This window comes from Mytilus galloprovincialis, chromosome 9 (genome assembly GCF_965363235.1).
Source record: "Mytilus galloprovincialis chromosome 9, xbMytGall1.hap1.1, whole genome shotgun sequence".
Lineage (NCBI taxonomy): Eukaryota > Metazoa > Mollusca > Bivalvia > Mytilida > Mytilidae > Mytilus > Mytilus galloprovincialis.
The window spans coordinates 25,328,226-25,347,683 of NC_134846.1; the positions used below are offsets into that span (position 1 = coordinate 25,328,226).

The 19,458-nt window shown below is 33.2% G+C and overlaps 1 protein-coding gene across 1 annotated transcript; it reads right to left on the reverse strand.

Annotated features, from left to right (window-relative positions):
- Window positions 1-1,603: 1,603 nt before the first annotated feature.
- On the reverse strand, window positions 1,604-15,596 carry LOC143044696 (bifunctional arginine demethylase and lysyl-hydroxylase JMJD6-like). The gene is made up of 4 exons (XM_076216772.1): window positions 14,667-15,596; window positions 10,392-10,527; window positions 7,272-7,401; window positions 1,604-2,050 (listed from the first exon to the last, which is right to left on the reverse strand). Exons 1-4 carry the CDS (start codon window positions 15,305-15,307, stop codon window positions 1,965-1,967), a joined length of 993 nt encoding a protein of 330 aa, XP_076072887.1. The 5' UTR covers window positions 15,308-15,596; the 3' UTR covers window positions 1,604-1,964.
- Between the last annotated feature and the right edge of the window lie 3,862 nt (window positions 15,597-19,458).

The window sequence follows — 19,458 nt, forward strand, 5'->3', positions numbered from 1 at the left end:
ACAGCCACACTGTTTTGAATTTCATTCTAATAACAAATTTCAAATCAATATCATCAAGCATAACAAAAAAGTGTGGAAAACTGATTATTTGAGAGAATTTGCTAAGCCCAAGAACCATATCTATGTACAAAATATCATCCGAACCTAACAAAATTAGAACTTGATCTGTGACTTGTCATGGTAAAACTATATACCAAATATCAAATCTATATCTTTAGGTATGACATAAACAATTCGGAAAATTGATTCCCTGCGTGCATTTTCAAGTCCAAGGGACATAACGCTGCACAAAATCATTAGACCGGAACAAAATTTAAATTTGATCTTTTACTAGTCATGATACAACTATATCATGTACTTATAGATTATCGTTGATCATCTCAACGACATTGATTTTCTCGCTTGGGCCGTTTAGGCGAAAGAGAGAAAAGCAATCGAGTTGAGATGACCAAAGATAATCTGTTTATCGCTATTTTATCTATTACGACGTTGTCGATTTCATGTTTATTTCATTTGCAACGCCACGTGTCTTCTTAGTTTCTAGCGATAAATACCAAATATCAAGCACATGGGAGGAAAGTGTGGAAAACTGATTAGTCGGATTGACGAATAGACACAGACGGTGCAAACCTAAAGCCCCCTTCGACTTCATAAAAAATAAAGGGAAATCTCGACGACTTAATTTGTGACCTTGGAACGCATATAACTTGATGATTTTTTATTTGTGAGCTGTCAACCAACACTGTTTGTATATCGATCGGTAAAAAAACAAGAGGCACCAACAAAATCGGTCCAGAAAGCCGATATTATTTACGATAACATAGTGGTACAAGTAAAAAATCTCAGTATGAAAATGATTTCAGAAAATTAAAATTGAGCTGAAATCGCTAATGAACTGTAATTACATCAAAATCTTACAAGAAAGCCTCAAGACAGTTGTATATCTTAAGGCTTGTTTAATACCTAAACAGATTAGTAAATGTTCCATTTTCTTATCAAATTTCAATTTGTGCTATCTGTCCTTGCATTTTTGAAGAAAAAAATATACAGATAGAATAGAGAGGATACGTTTGTTTTGTGTTTCAAATGTATAAATGTCTTGTGTCTCTTGCAGACAATGTATGTTTTAGCACTTTATATAAGTTTCTTGTCGCATATAATTGCTCTTAAGATTTTATGTTTATGTTAAAATGTACCGTTTCTCAATAGTGCATTCCATGGTATTCTATTGTATACAAAGTTTGAAGTCAACTTCGTTCATATTCTTTGGGTTTAAAATTCTAAACAAGTTTTTGCTCATTTAATAAACATGGTGAAATGATTGTCTTGATTTGTTTTTATTGTTGGAAGTTATGACACAAATCAAATGTGAAGTGTATGTACAGATTTATCTTGCCACCAACTTGTTTAAAATATATCTTAATGGATTGGGGAGGGATTTCGGATGGAGTCTAGTAATTATTGATCCTTTTAACTTTTTTTATATATCATCTTACTCTTCAAAGATCGCTCGCAGTAAATTCCAAAAATGAATTAGTTTTATTCTGCAATGATTGGGAATATACAGAAAATACGATCTGTCGCAAAGAAAAACATAATAAAATTTCAAATCAGAAAATATATTTAATTAGCACTTTTGCATGTGGACTGGTTCACAATTTTAAAATATAAAATATCATACATTCATAATATTATTCAAATAACTTTCAATGAGATTCGTATTTGAGTCAAAAGATAATTTTACTCTACACTAAAACGGATACTTATTGCTGATCAGGTACTCATGTCCCTATAGTGTAGTCTTACACAGAAGCAGATGTTGAAAATGTACTAGTATCAAATGTCCAATCAGGCTATATTTTATCCATTACAATATATAAGGTTTTATTTAATTTTAGCATTCATTTTAGTATTAAAATAAGTTCGAACAAAAGAAACATGATGTTTTACTGGAAAACACCTCGTCAGTCATATTCAGATCCAATTGTAATGCTAACTTCTCCTGGATGGATGAAGGTTGAATGGTACCATTGGTTTGTGTCTACCACAACTGAAAAAGAATGAAAAAAAATGTGTTTTATGTTATTAAATGTGTAATACTATAAAATTGAGAATGGAAATGGGGAATGTGCCAAAGAGACAACAACCCGACCATAGAAAAAAAAAACAACAGCAGAAATTCACCAACAGGTCTTCAATGTAGCGAGAAATTCCCGCACCCGGAGGCGTCCTTCAGCTGGCCCCTAAACAAATATATACTAGTTCAGTGATAATGAACGCCATACTAATTTCCAAATTGTACACAAGAAACTAAAATTAAAATATTACAAGACTAACAAAGGCCAGAGGCTCCCGACTTGGGACAGGCGCAAAAATGCGGCGGGGTTAAACATGTTTATGAGATCTCAACCCTCCCCCTATACCTCTAGCCAATGTAGAAAAGTAAACGCATAACAATATGCACATTAAAATTCAGTTCAAGAGAAGTCTGAGTCTGATGTCAGAAGATGTAACCAAAGAAAATAAACAAAATGACAATAATACATAAATAGCAACAGACTACTAGCAGTTAACCGACATGCCAGCTCCAGACTTCAATTAAACTGACTGAAAGATTATGATTTCATCATATGAACATCAGGCACAATCCTTCCCGTTAGGGGTTTAGTATCATACCATCATAACATATATGAGAAGAACATAACCCGTGTCACGCCAAAATATGCAATCTTTAATGACCTGACAACAGTATCATAACTATATCCCTTCTTAATAAGTCTATTCAAAGGTTTTGTTAGATTTTGAGGTGAATACTGACACCTTTGTGCTTTGTAAAGAATATTTCCATAAAAAATTGGATGTGAAATACCTGAACGTATAAGAAGTCTGCATGTTGAGCTATATTTACGAATGATGTCCTTATACCGATGATAAAATTTAGTAAATGTTTTGACTAGTTTGTGATATCGAAAACCCTGGTGTAATAATTTTTCAGTAATACATAAATTTCTCTCGTTAAAATCTAAAACATTGTTACATACACGAGCGAATCGTACAAGTTGAGATATATAAACACCGTAAGATGGTGACAAGGGAACGTCACCATCTAAAAATGGATAATTAACGATAGGAAATGAAAAATCATCTCTTTTATCATAAATTTTAGTATTCAGCTTTCCATTAGTGATATAGATATCAAGATCGAGGAAAGGGCAGTGGTAATTGTTAGTATTAGCTTTATTTAAAGTAAGTTCAACAGGATAAATTTCTTTAATATACATACTGAAGTCGTCATTATTGAGAGCCAAAATATCATCCAAATATCTAAAAGTATTATTAAGTTTGTTTATCAGATGTTGTTTCGATGGGTCTTTGCTTATTTTTGTCATAAATTGTAACTCATAGCAATACAAAAACAGGTCCGCAATGAGTGGTGCACAATTAGTCCCCATTGGAATTCCGATAATCTGACGATATACGGAATCCCCAAAGCGAACAAAATGTTATCTAGTAAAATTTCAATTGACATAGTTTTTTTTGTTTATTGCTACTAAAAAATGACCTAAAAGAGTTTGAACATATATACTATGACCATACTTGACACATTTGGCTAAAATTCGGTATGCCACACACATACAGTGACTCCCAATCTTTCCAAATTGTTTCAGCAACTTTGCTTATCTGAAGACTGGTTTGTCATTGGCTATCGATAACAGTGATTTTACCCTCGATCAGTCTGTCAGAGGCATTGTGAGTATAAAACAGAAAATGAGTTTTTATCCGTAGCATTGTAAAATAAGAAATAAAATAATTAAATATAGAAAACCTATACATACATACTTAGGTCCAAAGTTTTTGATCACTCGGAAATACCCCTACATTTTTTTTAACATTATCAAAAACTTATTTCAGTGAAATTTTTATGAACTGTTAGACTCATGAACGTGTACATGTTTTTGTTTTGTTTTGGTATCATGGAATGTTTGTATGACACGTCATTACTTAGAAATCATTATTCATTCTTTATCGATAAAATGAAATATTTTGATTACACGCCATTCCAGAGAAATCATTATTTATAAACACATATTGTTTTCCTATGTAGCAATATGTTTGGTTTTTTTGGGGGGCGTCCGGAAATTCATAATTATTTATCTTTATAAACAAACAACGATTCTTCTAAAATTACTTATAAAAAAGAAGATGTGGTATGATTGCCAATGAGACAACTATCCACAAGAGACCATAATGACACAGACATTAACAACTATAGGTCATCGTACGGCCTTCAACAATGAGCAAAGCCCATACCGCATAGTCAGCTATAAAAGGCCCCGATATGACAATGTAAAACAATTCAAACGAGAAAACTAACGGCCTTATTTGTATAAAAAAAAGAACGAAAAACAAATATGTAACATATAAACAAAAGACAACCACTGAATTACAGGCTCCCGACTTGGGACAGGCACATACATAAATACTGTGGCGGGGTTAAACATGTTAGCGGGATCCCAACCCTCCCTCTAACCTGGGACAGTGGTATAACAGTACAACATAAGAACGAACTATAAAAATCAGTTAAAAATGGCTTAACTCATCAGATGGACAAAAATACAAGTGGACGTGGCCGGGTACTTGTACATCCCGACAACAAAAAGACACTAGGAACAGATCTGAGAGTACTCACAGTTATCTGAAAGCTAGTTCAAAGCCACTAACAACTAATGAAAAAAATCATGCATCTAAGACTAAACTATCAATCCGTACACATCCAACATCCAATGGAGTGGATTTAGTGTAAAGACGTCATAAACAGTCAGAGAAAAACATGACATTGTGCAATGCCAAATTACGGGTATCGACAGATTGTAGATTCATGAATGTGTATATGTATATAACATACTAGTAATATTTAGTTTGCTTTTAATTTACTGATAACAAAATCAATATTTATACCAATAAAAACAATTACAGTGTTGAGTTGGTAACCTTTTAGAATAAGTTTATTTAAAGGAGCGATAAGTTTATAAGGATCATATCTAAATATCCGGGCACGGTTAACAACATTTTCGTAAAAATGAGCATGTGCTATTCCGTTTGAAATAGGTTTTCTACAGGTACAACCAAACTTCAAAACCAAATATTTATATCTATGGATAAATTTAGTAAAGGTTTTAAGTAATTTATGTAACGATATCCCTTGTTTAATAATTTACCAGTAATGCATAGATTGCGTTCGTTAAAATCAAAAACGTCACAACAGACACGGGCATAGCGAACGAACTGTGAAATATTAACATCGTAAGATGGTGCCAAGGGAACATCACCATCTACAAATGGAAAATTAACAATAGGGAACGAAAAATCGTCCCTCTTGTCGTAAATTTTAGAGTGGAGTTTCCCGTTTAAAATCGAAATATCTAAATCCAGGAAAGGACAGTTATTATCGTATAAATTTGATTTATTTAAAGTAAATTCCATGGAGTAAATTTCAGCAGTATATAGAGAAAAGTCTTGATTATTTAACGAAAAAATATCATCAAGATAACGGTAAGTGTTGTTGAATTTATCAACTAAATGCAATTTCGACAGGTATTTACTGAGTTTAGTCACAAACTGTGATTCGTAACAGTACAAAAGCAAGTCTGCCATTAAAAGGGCACAATTAGTGCCCATGGGAATACCTACAACCTGTCGACAAACTTTGTTTCCGAAACGTACATAAATATTATCAAGGAGAAAATTAACAGCTTCAATCATCTCATCACACCTCCAGTAAGTATATCTAGCATATTTTTACTTTTCTCATTAGAGAAGAAGGCTTTAAATGAGTTGAAGCAATTAAATTTGCATTCAGCTTTACCAAACGACCATTTAATTAAATAGGAAAACTTTTGTTTAATAAGATAGTGTGGAAGTGTAGTGTAAAAGTAGAAAAATCAAAACTGTCAACAGAATCAAAAGGACCATCAAAAGCACGTAATATATCTAAAACATCCAAAGAATTTTTTACGCTCCAAAAATAGTTTATACCACTATGTTCATATATTCTATTACAATAGTTTATAATAAGGTCTTTAATAGTAGTTAATGAACTTGTTAAAAGCACTGAAAGATTAGTTGTAGAACACTTACTAGAGGCCGAGATGAAACGATATTTAAATGGTTTTTTGTGTAGTTTAGGTAGCCAATACATAGTAGGGACCTTTAAATGTTCAGAAGAAGCATTAAGCTTTGATGTGGTTGTGATATGTTTGTTTACTATATGACTCTCTGTGGCGCGGATGGACAATAATATATTAAGTATTAATCGCAAGAAACTGCAGACACTTTATTCACTGGACCATTATTTATAAAATTTGGTCAAGAAATAACTAAAGTAAAACATAGATTAAAAAAATTATTTTATAGGAGATATATAACGTTATAAATGAAATATTCTAGCACGTTCGTTTGAATTATTCGAGCTCTTGGATCATAAAACTTGGCTTATTGCTTGAAGTATCATGCTCGAAATCTCAAGTCCAGCATTTTGGGTCTGAGTAAGGTTATGGTGCTCGAAATGTTTATGACCACAAGGTCTGTACTCACAGATGCCCCCTCTATGAACTGTGACATTCATTGTATGACAGATATACTCACACATATCCCCTTTATGAACTGTGGCATTCATTGTATGACAGATATATACTAGTACTCACAGATGTCCCCTTTATGAACTGTGGCATTCATTGTATGACGGATATACAGGTACTCACAGATGTCCCCTTTATGAACTGTGACATTCATTGTATGACGGATATACTCACAGATGTCCTTTTTATGAACTGGGACATTCATTGTATGACATATATACTCACAGATGTCTCCTTTGTGAACTGGGACAATCATTGAATGACAGATGTACTCACAGATGTCCCCTTTATTAACTGTGACAATCATTGTATGACGGATATACTCACAGATGTCCTCTTTATGAACTGGGACATTCATTGTATGACATATATACTCGCAGATGTCCTCTTTATGAACTGGGAAATTCATTGAATGACAGATGTACTCACATATGTCCCCTTTATTAACTGTGATAATCATTGTATGACGGATATACTCACAGCTGTCCTCTTTATGAACTGGGAAATTCATTGTATGACATATATACTCGCAGGTGTCCTCTTTATGAACTGGGACATTCATTGAATGACATATGTACTCACAGATGTCCCCTTTATGAACGGTGACTTTCATTGAATGACAGATATACTCACAGATGTCCCCTTTATGAACTGTGACATTCATTGAATGACAAATATCCTCACACTCAGGTGTTGGTACCAAAGTCCACGTTTTCTTGCCAGAAATCTGAGCCTGCCATGATGGCCTTTGTACATAGTCTAACTGAAAAAGAATATGATTTTTTTTATACAAAGGTAATGCACTTGTTTATTTTGAAAATATCTACTTTAATGAACTTAATTTTGTAGTCAATTATTATTTCTTCCAACAACTTTGCCCCTCTGTAAGTCAATAATTTGAAGATGGGGGTGTATGCATAAGTAATAACTTAGGAAAACAAAAGAGATGTCATGATTTCTGTCTTTATATCGTGACAGCGTCCCTTTAACCACAATTCAGTTTGAAATAATATTCTTTTGAAGCTATTATTCACTTGTTTTCCTAAAAGCTTTCAAGATAACAAAATATAAAATTGATTTAAACGTTGATGCGACTATTTCTATTGCTTTCGTACTAAGTTACAAAGTGAACATGCTATTTAATATAAGATTATAAAATGTTGCATTACTAATCGGTGTATTTTTAGTGTAGCATTGCTAATCGGTGTATTTTTAGAAACTAAATTCATCCATGACTGCTTTATGTCGCAGTGATTGTCCTTTTTATTGACAATCCTAGTTACAACAGCTATAAACAAAGACATAAACGACCAAGAATGAAAGTGAATAAATGTTTAGTTATAGGAATGATTGACAAATTAGAGTGCAGGTGTACTATTTAAGTACGTGATTGGAGGAGGCATCCATTTAACATTTTAATTGTTTCAGGATAAAGAAGACCAAGAAACTTTGAAATGTAAATTCCTCGGTAAATTCGCATTGTCAGCCGCTATTTGTATGGAAAGCCTCAGCTGTCATATATTAGAGATTTACATAACGTTATGCTGAAGATTCAACTGTAAAGTTAATACAGCGTGATGATGAATTAAATAATCAAAATGAAATCTTTAAATATTAAAATGCTAAGTTGAATCTGCGTTGTGTTGACTTGCAACTTAAAGTGTTGCTGTTGTGAAAGCATCGTGGTATGAAGTTGTGCATGTATAGTATTACAGTTCTTTAACCTAATAAAAATGTGTACTATTACGTATTTGATGACATGTATATATTTCTAAATGAGATATCCTTTGACATTGTTCATTGTTATTGAAGATAACGATCAGGAAAACTGCAATCAAACATTTTAATAACAACAACATTAAAATTATTACTTAACACCGAACGGAAGCCAGGCTGTTTTAAGTCAATAAGTTAACTAGGATGTGGGGACAAAAATAAGTTAAATCTGCATATTTTGTCAGATTATCTATGTAATTAGGCCAAAAAAAATAAATAGCCTACCGTAAAGATTTTTTTGTCATTTCTCATTAAGCAATGTTAAAGTCAGAATGTTGGTCTCATAGACTCAATGTTAAAAGAACATAAAATAAAAAAAATCCTACCTACCTACTCTAGCTTTTTTTTAAATATAACTGGAACCACGCATATTATTTTATTTGGCCTTAGAACAAATCAGTGTTAAAAATTTCACTTATACAGTCACAAATCCTGTATAAGTTTGGTGTGTATTTCTCCGCTGACTACTTTCTTTCAAAATGCCGTGGGTACATGTATCATTAGCTCAGCAGCCAGTATTTCGGTATTGACATGATTTGAAGAAACCTTTCCAAAATTGTCCATTTATGAAAAAAAAAATTAAGAAACTTTGCTTTTAACTCCATCAGTCAAAGTTGACCTTAGATGAATTTGGCTATTTTTTAGGTATATAATTTTTTATATAGCTCTTCAAATGTTTTGTTACTTATACATTCTAGGCTTTTATATTATCATAAGTTTTGTAAAACTGTTCTTGGAATTAAAAAAACCTCATGTAATATAGCTGCAAAGTCTGAGTTAGGACGATTTCCACTTGACTCTTTTATTAAAACTCAAGTTTTATTATATTTTTGTAGAATAAACTGCCATGAAATAAACCCTCTTGTTAAAGAAGCTTTTGCAGTAAATAAGTCTATGTCTGAAGATGGAATATATACTTGGTACACTTTTGCCAAGCATATTTTTAAAGAATTTAATATTGATGAAGAACAATATGTTGATTCTGATAAACCTTTTAAACTTATAAAAAAATCACTCAAAAAAACTTTTAAATGTATAGTGAAGGAAAAGTATAATAACATCACTCTTCAAAAACTTTCAAATATTGATAATAGTTCAAAACTTTATCTTTATAGTAAACTTAAAAATGAAATTAAATTTGAGGACTACCTGCACAATCTAAACAATTTTAATAGTCGTCAGCTTTTAACAAAATTACGTGTAAGTGATCATAATTTGGAAATTGAATTAGGACGTTATAAAAAAATTCAAAGAGAACACAGACTGTGCAAAGTTTGTAAAATTTTAGATGATGAGGAACACTTTTTCTTTCATTGCCAAATTAACAGTAATGTAAGACATTCCCTTATAAATGCAATTAAAACCCATTATCCTAATTTTAACCAGCTTGACTCAAACTCTAAACTTAAAACTATTCTAGATCCCAATAAAGATATTTTGTCTAGTGTTGTAGACTATATAAAGCAATCTATGGAATTGCGAAAATAAGGTCCACATTGGTCAATTATTATATACATCTATATATAGATATATGTTATTAATATCAACTTCACTTTTTAAAAACATTTATCATGTATAGTTATGTGTCTTGTCACTTGTGTATACATTGTACTATGTTTGCATTTTAACCCGTCAGGGTTTCATGTTTTTTGCAATAAAGATTATATTATATATATTCGGCTTTGGACGTTCCTAGTGAAGGTAAATCCTGAGAAGCGCGTCGGACACATGAAAGTATTTATCGTGTTGTTTACATTATTTATTTCTTTAGAGATGTCTAATAGGAAGAGAACGAATACCACCAATGTTTTATATTAGACTCTCCACAAAAACGCCAAATTATTACGCATATTATGTCAATTTAATTGAAAAAAATGTATACTATAACTAATGTATAGCTGATCATATCTGCATCTTGTATCTGTACATTATTACTATGTCAGTCTAGGTGCAGCAATTTATCTATATCAAACTTACATGAACAAAAGCACCAAGACCAGATCCTCCCATAAATATCCAATCTAACGAACTGGATTCGGAATCATTTGGTAAAAAATACGGTCGGTTGTAATGTTTTCGTAAAATCGTTGATATATCAGGATGACAGTTACTCCTAAAAAGAACAACATTGAAAATTAAAAAAGAATATGTTATTAAAGTATGTTTTCCTCACATTGTTTACCAATTGCTTATCTCTTTTTACACTACTACCGAATCTCTTCGCTGTTATGTTAAATGGGGGAAACAAATCGTTTTATATGTATGCGATCGTATCAATTTTTGTTATACTTGTTTCCAATGATTTGGGTGCAATTTATTTCATTTTTAAAAATGTAAGAGATGCTTGGTGGTACCTTAGGTTTTTAAAAATTAACGAACTTGTCAGCGAGAAAGGTTATAAAAGTGTATAAATCCTGAAACTGTGACTACTAGTCAACCATAATGGACTTACAATTCGCAAAATAGTGATATATCTACGTCGCAAAAAAACTGTATAAAATACTAATTGACGATGGAGAGTTGCCTCAATGACAATCACAATACATCTTCTTATTTTTATAATGAAATCTGTCATCTGTTTTTATATTAGTGGTTCTGTCATACTTTAAGCGTAACCTGCTTTGAATAAAATCCCCTCAGTGTCAACCTATTAGCTTTTCCGAGTCAATTTTGTCAAAACAAACACAAACATTAATTTTTAAAGTGTATATTCATGTTTAAAATGTTGACACAAGACCGTAACAGGTGTAATTGTATTTAAGACTAGCTAAAATTATATAACTACATATGTTTCCAATACAATATTTTGACGAAAAAAAATAAACATGAAATCAATCTTAATACATATTAAACACAGAAGTGTTAGAATATGTTAATATCGATGCAATTTGTAAATTTTTCAGTTTTATTTTATGTTCTTTCGCAACATATGGAAGATTGGGGAGGGGTATACATTGAAATTAACTAAGGCTCTAAATGATTTCTCAAAAATGCTTTTAAGAATATAAAAAAAATGTGTCACTGGGACACAGATGATGCCTTCGCTTGCATATAATGTTATATGGACGGCATTACTATAAGAACGGTATAACATTGATGCTACCCAAATTCGTGCTCGATCTGAGTTTTGTGGTAGTAAGCAGTGTGTACAAGTTTCATAACATTTGGTTAAGGCAAACTTAAGTTTCTTAACATTTAATTGAGATAAGATAAAGTAAGAGAATGGAAACGAAATTCAGTATTTTTTTCCCCATTTTTATAGGAGCATAATTCTAGAATGGTGTAATAGTGAGGCCACCAAAATCCAAACTAGATCTATGTGGTGTGGTAAAAAGCATTGTGTACGAGATTCATAACATTTGTTTGGGGCAAACTCAAGTTTCTTGAAAACGGATACCAATTGTTTCGCAAGTCGGGGTCTGTCACAACTGTTATTCGCGTATAGTGTTTAAGAATACATCGGGAATTAAGTGTGTGCTTCTTTGTTACATATTTGTTTGATATTATATAAAGCCGCATTTCTGCGCCTGTCCCAAGGCAGGAGCCTCTGGTTTTTGATAGTCTCTTATGATTTTTAATTTTAGTTTGTTGTAGATAATTCGGAGTTTAGTATGACGTCCATTATACCACTGACCTAGTAACATATTTGTTATGGGGCCAGCTGAAGGACTCCTCCGGGTGCTAGAGTCTCTAGCTGTACGGAATACCAATTGGTGGCCTTCGTATGTTGTCTGCTCTATGGTCGTGTTGTTGTCTCTTTGACACATTCCCCGGAATTAACTTCATTATAACACAATGTTGACTGCATGCTGTTCACCTATTTGTGACTTTTTTTTTTACCTTTTATGTCGGTTTGTTCTGTTTACACATCGTTGTCATTATAATGGAATTTGATGCGACTGCCATACAAGTGTGATGTTTATCTAGCTATAAAACCAGGTTTAATCCGCCATTTCTACATTTGAAAATGCCTGTACAAAGTGAGGATTATGCAATTGTTGTCCATTCGTTTGATGTGTTTGACCTGATGATTCTGCCATTTGATTAGGGACTCTCCATTTTTAATTTTCCTCGGAGTTCAATATTTTTGTGATTTCACTTTTATCGCATCGTCTCATCCGAAGGCCGTTTTATAACTGACTTTGCGTTATGGGTTTTGTTCATTGCTGTTCTGAAGGTCGTATGGTGACCTGTATACAGTTGTTCACATTTAATATTTTTGCTTTTTTATTTTGCTTTGTTGTCTCAATGGCAAACCTACCACCTTACTCTTTTTATACATAACTTTAAACTGGACATATCTTTTAATAATGCTTGACTGTTTACAAGAATTGATACGATTGTGTGTGGTACAAAATTTTATAACCGCTTGTATAATCAATCTGTCTATAGTCGGCGTTTTAAAAATGGTTAAGATTTAATACATAAAGACTGATAAAAGTTTCAGAGACTTTTCCTAATAGTTGCTAAGTCGGCCTTGGCGTTATCAGTTTTTTATACATAAAGCTTTATTTTAATGTGTTACATAACAGTAAAGGAAGATAACTCTATTGAGCAGTGATCAAAATTGGTATAAGTCAGACTGTGCTATACGTCCAATGAAAATTTCAAATAAAGTACCAAATTGATTTTAGTGAAGGGTGTGTGGTCAGTGATATTGTTTGCCTTAAATTACTGTAGAATAGAGGCTTTTTCCCCTGGAGAAAAATTCCAATTTAAAAAAAAATGGCTTAAAATTATTCCCAAAAAGACAACTTTTTTCCCAAACAGTGCAGTCTCAGTAGTAATTGTGCATGAATACAAACTTAAAAACAATCATTTAAACCATTTTCATGCCTAAAATGACTATATGTGCAGATTTGAGGGTCTATTTAGGTATCATCACTGACAATAAGGGGTCTTATTTTAAATAGGGGTTTACCACTTGAAAGGGGGTCTGCAAATTGAAGTTCCAGTCAAATTCATCTATCATTATCAATTTCCTAATTTGATAAAAATGACGCAGATTTTCCCAATAAAAAAGGGTAGAGGTAGTTTTGAAAAAAGCCAACAATATCACTGCTGGTACCACCTTAATGGATGCAGCGAAGAATAGTTATTGCCATCCAAATTTTTCACCCTGTTTGTTATTGAGTAAGGTAGAGCCATAGACAAGTTTTTCTATTGGTTGTGCAGCAAGTTTGCAGCAACGTCCGGTCAGAATGGGGACGTAAAATCTGATGCCTCGTGTAAAGAGAGTGTCACGTTCTTTCCACATTAAGAACCCTTGCAACAACTCTTTGAGTGGTCCGTAGGTGGCCTGTTGCAAAGTAAAATTTCTGTCCCTATCCAATATCCCCTCATTTTCCAGTGGCAGTCCAAATTTCCCCGACCATCATCCCAGATGGCCTCTATTACAAGACCTACCTGTTGTATTTATTGTTAACTTGTTCTCGTCCTGAACTTGCATGAAATATTTGCCACTGGACATTATCAGCCAACAATCAATCTGTTCGTATAATGCATATATTCCTAATTTACAATTACTTTTTATTGTTTTTGCTATTTACTATTTTCTATATGCACACAAAATAGTAAATAGTAAAAACATATATGGACAGAAGAATTCGGTCTATTTTTCACCATGACATTACTAAGATTTTCAATTCCGATTTATCGATTTTATATCATAAAAGGAAAGAAAGAACATTATTGATGTTTCATGAATCTTTAATTGGGAAATTTAATGAATTTACAGAGAATTATATATAGCTTCGATAGAAAGAACGTAATCAACAAATTATAACAGACCAACTTTCATCCAATTAAGACAAACTGTTACAGTATTTAGTTTCCATAGTTTACCGAATTTGGTACTGGCACCGCACGGAAATACATTTTTATTTCGAAAAATGCATTAGAGTCGAACTTGACTCGAGAGAAAAAAGTATTAAGATTTTATCTTGTGTTCTCTGGTACATAAAAAAAAACTTTTTATCAACAACATAAATTTGAATGCTACTATTATGTTAAAGTATTTTAAATGCTTGAGCTATCCATTTAACAATTGATCTGAAACAAATTACTGTTTGCATGCTGTTCACAAAATGTTCACCAAGCAATGCCTCAACCGACGGGAAATGAAAAACAACTATACAGAAACATATGCTATGATAATGACTACACGTATACGGAACTTAGACTCAATTCATATAAACAAGTAGGGAAATATCAACCAACATACTAGTAAATTAATGTACTTTAAATTCTTACCACCCAAAGTACCACGTTTCTTCTCCCTCTTTAAAGTGAGCCCTGTCGTCAGTCATATTGAAGGCATCTTCTAAGCTTTCAAAGTCTGTTTTGTAAGGGAAGAACTGACATTCTTCTTCGGTAACTTCAAAGGCATCAGTCGTATTGACATAAAGTTCTTTTAAAAAGTCGTAACTGAAAGTGTTCATGGCGGTCCAGTTTTTCGTTGCATCTTTTATTAGCACCGGCACTGCAGTATATGCGTATTTCTTTGAGAAATCTTCAACAGAAATTTCATATTCAATAGGCACTTGGTATAAATTTCGGCACATTTCACAGTTAGTTAGAGGTCTTGCAACTTCTATAAACATCCCAGAATTGTCTATTGCACATCTTGCTTCTGTGATTGATTGGACAAAATCTTCCTTCTGGTTGTAAAACATAAACAAAACTCCGAATATAATAGGAAGTATTCCTCCTACGAAAATCAGTCTAAGATTGCGCTTTTTACTTCTTTCGTCAACTTTGGGTTTTTGTTCGTTCTGATTTAAATCTTGTTCTTCTTTGAAAATCTTATAGACTTCATCATTTGAAATTCCTTTTAGTTTTGCTTCACGTTTTAGTTTCAGAAATTTAGTAACCAACTTTATTTGATTATCCATTTTGTAAGTCACTTTAATAAATGATCCTGTTTAAACAATAGATCCGGTTGAAGTATACAGTAACATATGTCACATATATAAACATGAAACAAAAAACTTCATTTCAGTCGATTGTCATTTGATCCCTTTGTAGCGTAAACGAACTATGCTAGTTTTAGTTTCTTCTGTTGAACAAGTCCTACTCTACCAGGAAATAAAATAACGTGGCCAATGTTTATATCTATTCGGAGTCCAATTGTAGTTTATAATAAATACAGAGATCGAGTAAGTCATAAGATAAGTTTATCTTGGATACCGGTATACCCTTTATATAGTCTATTTCAAATTTATTTTTAAACGTACGAAAAATCGATTAAACATTTTAACCTCACATAACTGTATTGTCGGAGTAGTTGTCGATTGGTAAAGGTCAATAGAGAGTGACAAATCTATTGTCCATGAGAAATTCAAATAACCATACGTAAAAATTCATTTTTTTTTTTAAATACCTGTTAAATGGTCTAGTGGTATTAAACTATTTAATTAGCTGCGAACAGAATGCTATTCGTGTGTATAGAATTATTTTGTCCTAAAACTATTAGATATCGTTTAGGCAAGGATGGAAGACAAGAGGCATCAGAGAGTCAAATAAACAGGGACGCGACCACTGTTGGGTCCAGATCTTGTAAAAATTTTAAATTATTATTAAATTATTATATCTTTTAAAAAGATATTTTTGGATATCGCCAAGTTTTTATGAACAAACCTCATCAAAGAAACTGGCTTATTATTTTCTATTTATGATTTAGATTATAATTATTAACATTCTTCCCTTTTGTTCCTAAATCTAGAGACCACATTCATTTTATTTGAAAGTCACATATTTCACACATATTAATACAGTCAAAACAAATTGTTTCCAACAATTAAAATTCATCTTCAATATTGGTAAGGAGATGTGGTCAATGAAACAACTATCCAACAAAGTTCAAAAGAACTGGATGTTTGGCACGTTTGACCAAGTTTTTACTACATGCCACATCTTTATTAAAACAGAACTTTTGAGTCGACTTTTCTTGTTAATGTATCTTTCAAATTCTTAATATGCATAAAGTATAAAGCAGAGTACTTTGTTTTAATGTGATTGCCTTCAGCAATATGTTTGCTACACAAAGTTTTATAGTGCAATGACATGACCGTATTCGTTCGTTTATCTGTTCGTCCGTCTATTATTTAGCCGGTACATAGCTTCAATTTTGAGATGCATCTTGCAAATGAGTTTTAAATTTTTAATTCGGTATTGTGAATTACAGTAATTTCCTATTAATCTTAGCATGGACTTTTTAGTTAAAAATTACACAGCTTCAGTTTTAAGAAATTTTCGTGATATCCATGCTGTCTAAACCTTTATGATATTTCATGAGTTGTATATGATAGCGATTTCCTAAATTACGATATTTTCAGTTTTTGTATCCCGCCGAGTCTTTTTGATAAGTTTAACTTTTTTTTTTATAAAAATAGATCCATACCTTATATTATATAAGGAGATGTGGTATGAGTATCAATGGGAACATTATCCAACAGTGGATTGAAGCAACTACATCGGAAAAATTGAAACATATGTTTTCATATGATTTTGAAATGGCAAATGTTTTTACATACCGATCCTAAACATATGTTCCAATAAGATTTTTAAAAAACATGTGATAAAAGTATGAATAACATATGGAAACATATGTTGCAATTTTTCCGATGTATCCCGAAATGTTACCGTAGGGCCTTTAACATGGCAGAATGTGAAACTATTTTTTATTTTCTCTAAATTCGAACCCTCCGAAGTCTTTTGAAATTAAAGAAGACTACTTCTGGAAATAAAAACTTGTATTCATTTGTCATTATTGATATGGAAACATATAATAAATTAACTGTTTACAAAACATTCAATTGTTAGAAATATTTAAGAATTCTATATCCCCAAGAATATATTACTTACCTGTATTTGGCCAAAAAAATCAAATTTTTGATCATCAATGCCCTTCAATAAACTTCATTCTTTATTTGGCCTTTTATTATTTTATTCTAATGTTGCTGAAACCACGTATCTAGAGTGCACAGTCATACAAGGCCTGGTATCTTTGACGAGGAACACTCGTCTGGGATACACAATCATACAAGGCATGATATCTTTGATGAGGAACGCTCGTCTGAATACACAATCATACTAGGCCTGGTATCTTTGATAAGGAACGCTCGTCTGTAGTACACAATTATACAAGGCCTGGTATCTTTGATATGGAACGCTCGTCTGGAGTACACAATCATACTAGGCCTGGTATCTTTGATAAGGAACGCTCGTCTTGAGTACACAATTTTATTAGGCCTTGTATCTTTGATAAGGAACGCACGTCTGGAGTGCACAATCATACTAGGCCTTGTACCTTTGATAAGGAACGCTCGTCTGGAGTACACAATCATCTAGACCTGGTATCTTTGATACGGAACGCTCGTCTGGAGTACACAATCATACTAAGCCTTGTATTTTGATGAGGAACGAACGTCTGGAGTGTACAATCATACTAGGCCTTGTATCTTTGATAAGGAACGCACGTCTGGAGTACACAGTCATACAAGGCCTGGTATCTTTGATAAGGAACGCTCGTCTGGAGTACACAATCATACTACGCCTGATATCTTTGGTGGGGATAGCACGTCTGGAGTACACAATCATACTAGGCCTAGTATCTTTGATAAGGAACGCTCGTCTGGAGTACACAATCATACTACGCCTGATATCTTTGATGGGGATAGCACGTCTGGAGTACACAATCATACTAGGCCTGGTATCTTTGATAAGGAACACTCGTCTTGAGTACACAATCATACTAGGCCTGGTATCTTTGATAAGGAATGCTCGTCTAGAGTACACAATCATACAAAGCATGATATCTTTGATAAGGAACGCTCGTCTGGAGTACACAATCATACTAGGCCTGGTATCTTTGATGAGGAACATTCGTCTGGAGTACACAATCATACTAGGCCTGGTATCTTTGATAAGGAACGCTCGTCTGGAGTACTACATTATATTTATAGGCCTGGTATCTTTGATGATGAACGCTCGTCTGTTGAGTACAAAATCATACAAGGCCTGTGTCTTTGATGAGGAATGCTCGTCTGGAGTACACAATCATACTAGGCTTGGTATCTTTGATGAGGAACGCTCGTCTGGAGCACACAGTCATACTAGGCCTGGTATCTTCGATGAGGAACGCTCGTCTAGAGTACCCAATCCCACTAGCCTGGTATCTTTGATATTGAACGATCGTCTGGAGTACACAATCAAACAAGAACTGATGAGGCCTAATATCTTTGATGAGGAACGCGCGTCTGGAGTATACAATCACACTGGGCCTGGTATCTTTGATAAGAAACGCGCGACATGCATGAGTCAAAATCATACTAAGACTGGTATCTTTGATGAGGAACGCTCGTACCGAATACACAATCATACAAAGCCTGGTGTCTTTAATAAGGAACTCTCGTCTGGGGTACACAATCATACAAGGCCTGGTATCTTTGATAAAGAACGCTCGTCTGGGGTACACAATCATACTAGGCCTGGTATCTTTGAGGATGAATGATCGTCTGGAGTACACAATCATACGAGTCCTGATAACTTTGACGTGGAACGTGCGTCTGGTGTACACAACCATACAAGGCCTGGTATTTTTGATGAGGAACGTGCGTCTGAAGTACACAATCATACAAGTTTGTATCTTTGATGGGGAACGCGCATCTTGAGTACACAATTATACTAGGACTGGCATCTTTGATGAGGAATGCTCGTCTGGAGTACACAATCATACAAGGCCTGATATCTTTGATGAGGAACGCTCGTCTGGAGTACACAATCATACAAGGCCTGGTATCTTTCAGTTTGATTAGGAACGCTTGTCCGGAGAACACAATCATAAGCCTTTTTTTATTGGAATATTAACCCTGTATCCGAAATCAAAGTATGTTAAAAATACGGATTGATAATGGTACAACTATCCACCACAGTTCAAATGAAGTGGGTGACAACAATACCGAACTTCAAAGGAATTTATAACAAAGCAAGTTACGAGTAACAAATATGATAGACATAAACCAACAACAACCATTGAACTATA

Coding starts and splice junctions, on each gene's coding strand:
- LOC143044696 (XM_076216772.1), bottom strand. CDS start 15,307: ATGGATAATCAAATAAAGTTGGTTACTAAATTTCTGAAACTAAAACGT. Junction 7,402..10,391: donor GTCTTGGTGCTTTTGTTCAT/GTAAGTTTGATA, acceptor ATTCTTTTTCAG/TTAGACTATGTACAAAGGCC. Junction 2,051..7,271: donor AGTTCATAAAGGGGACATCT/GTGAGTATATCT, acceptor ATTCTTTTTCAG/TTGTGGTAGACACAAACCAA.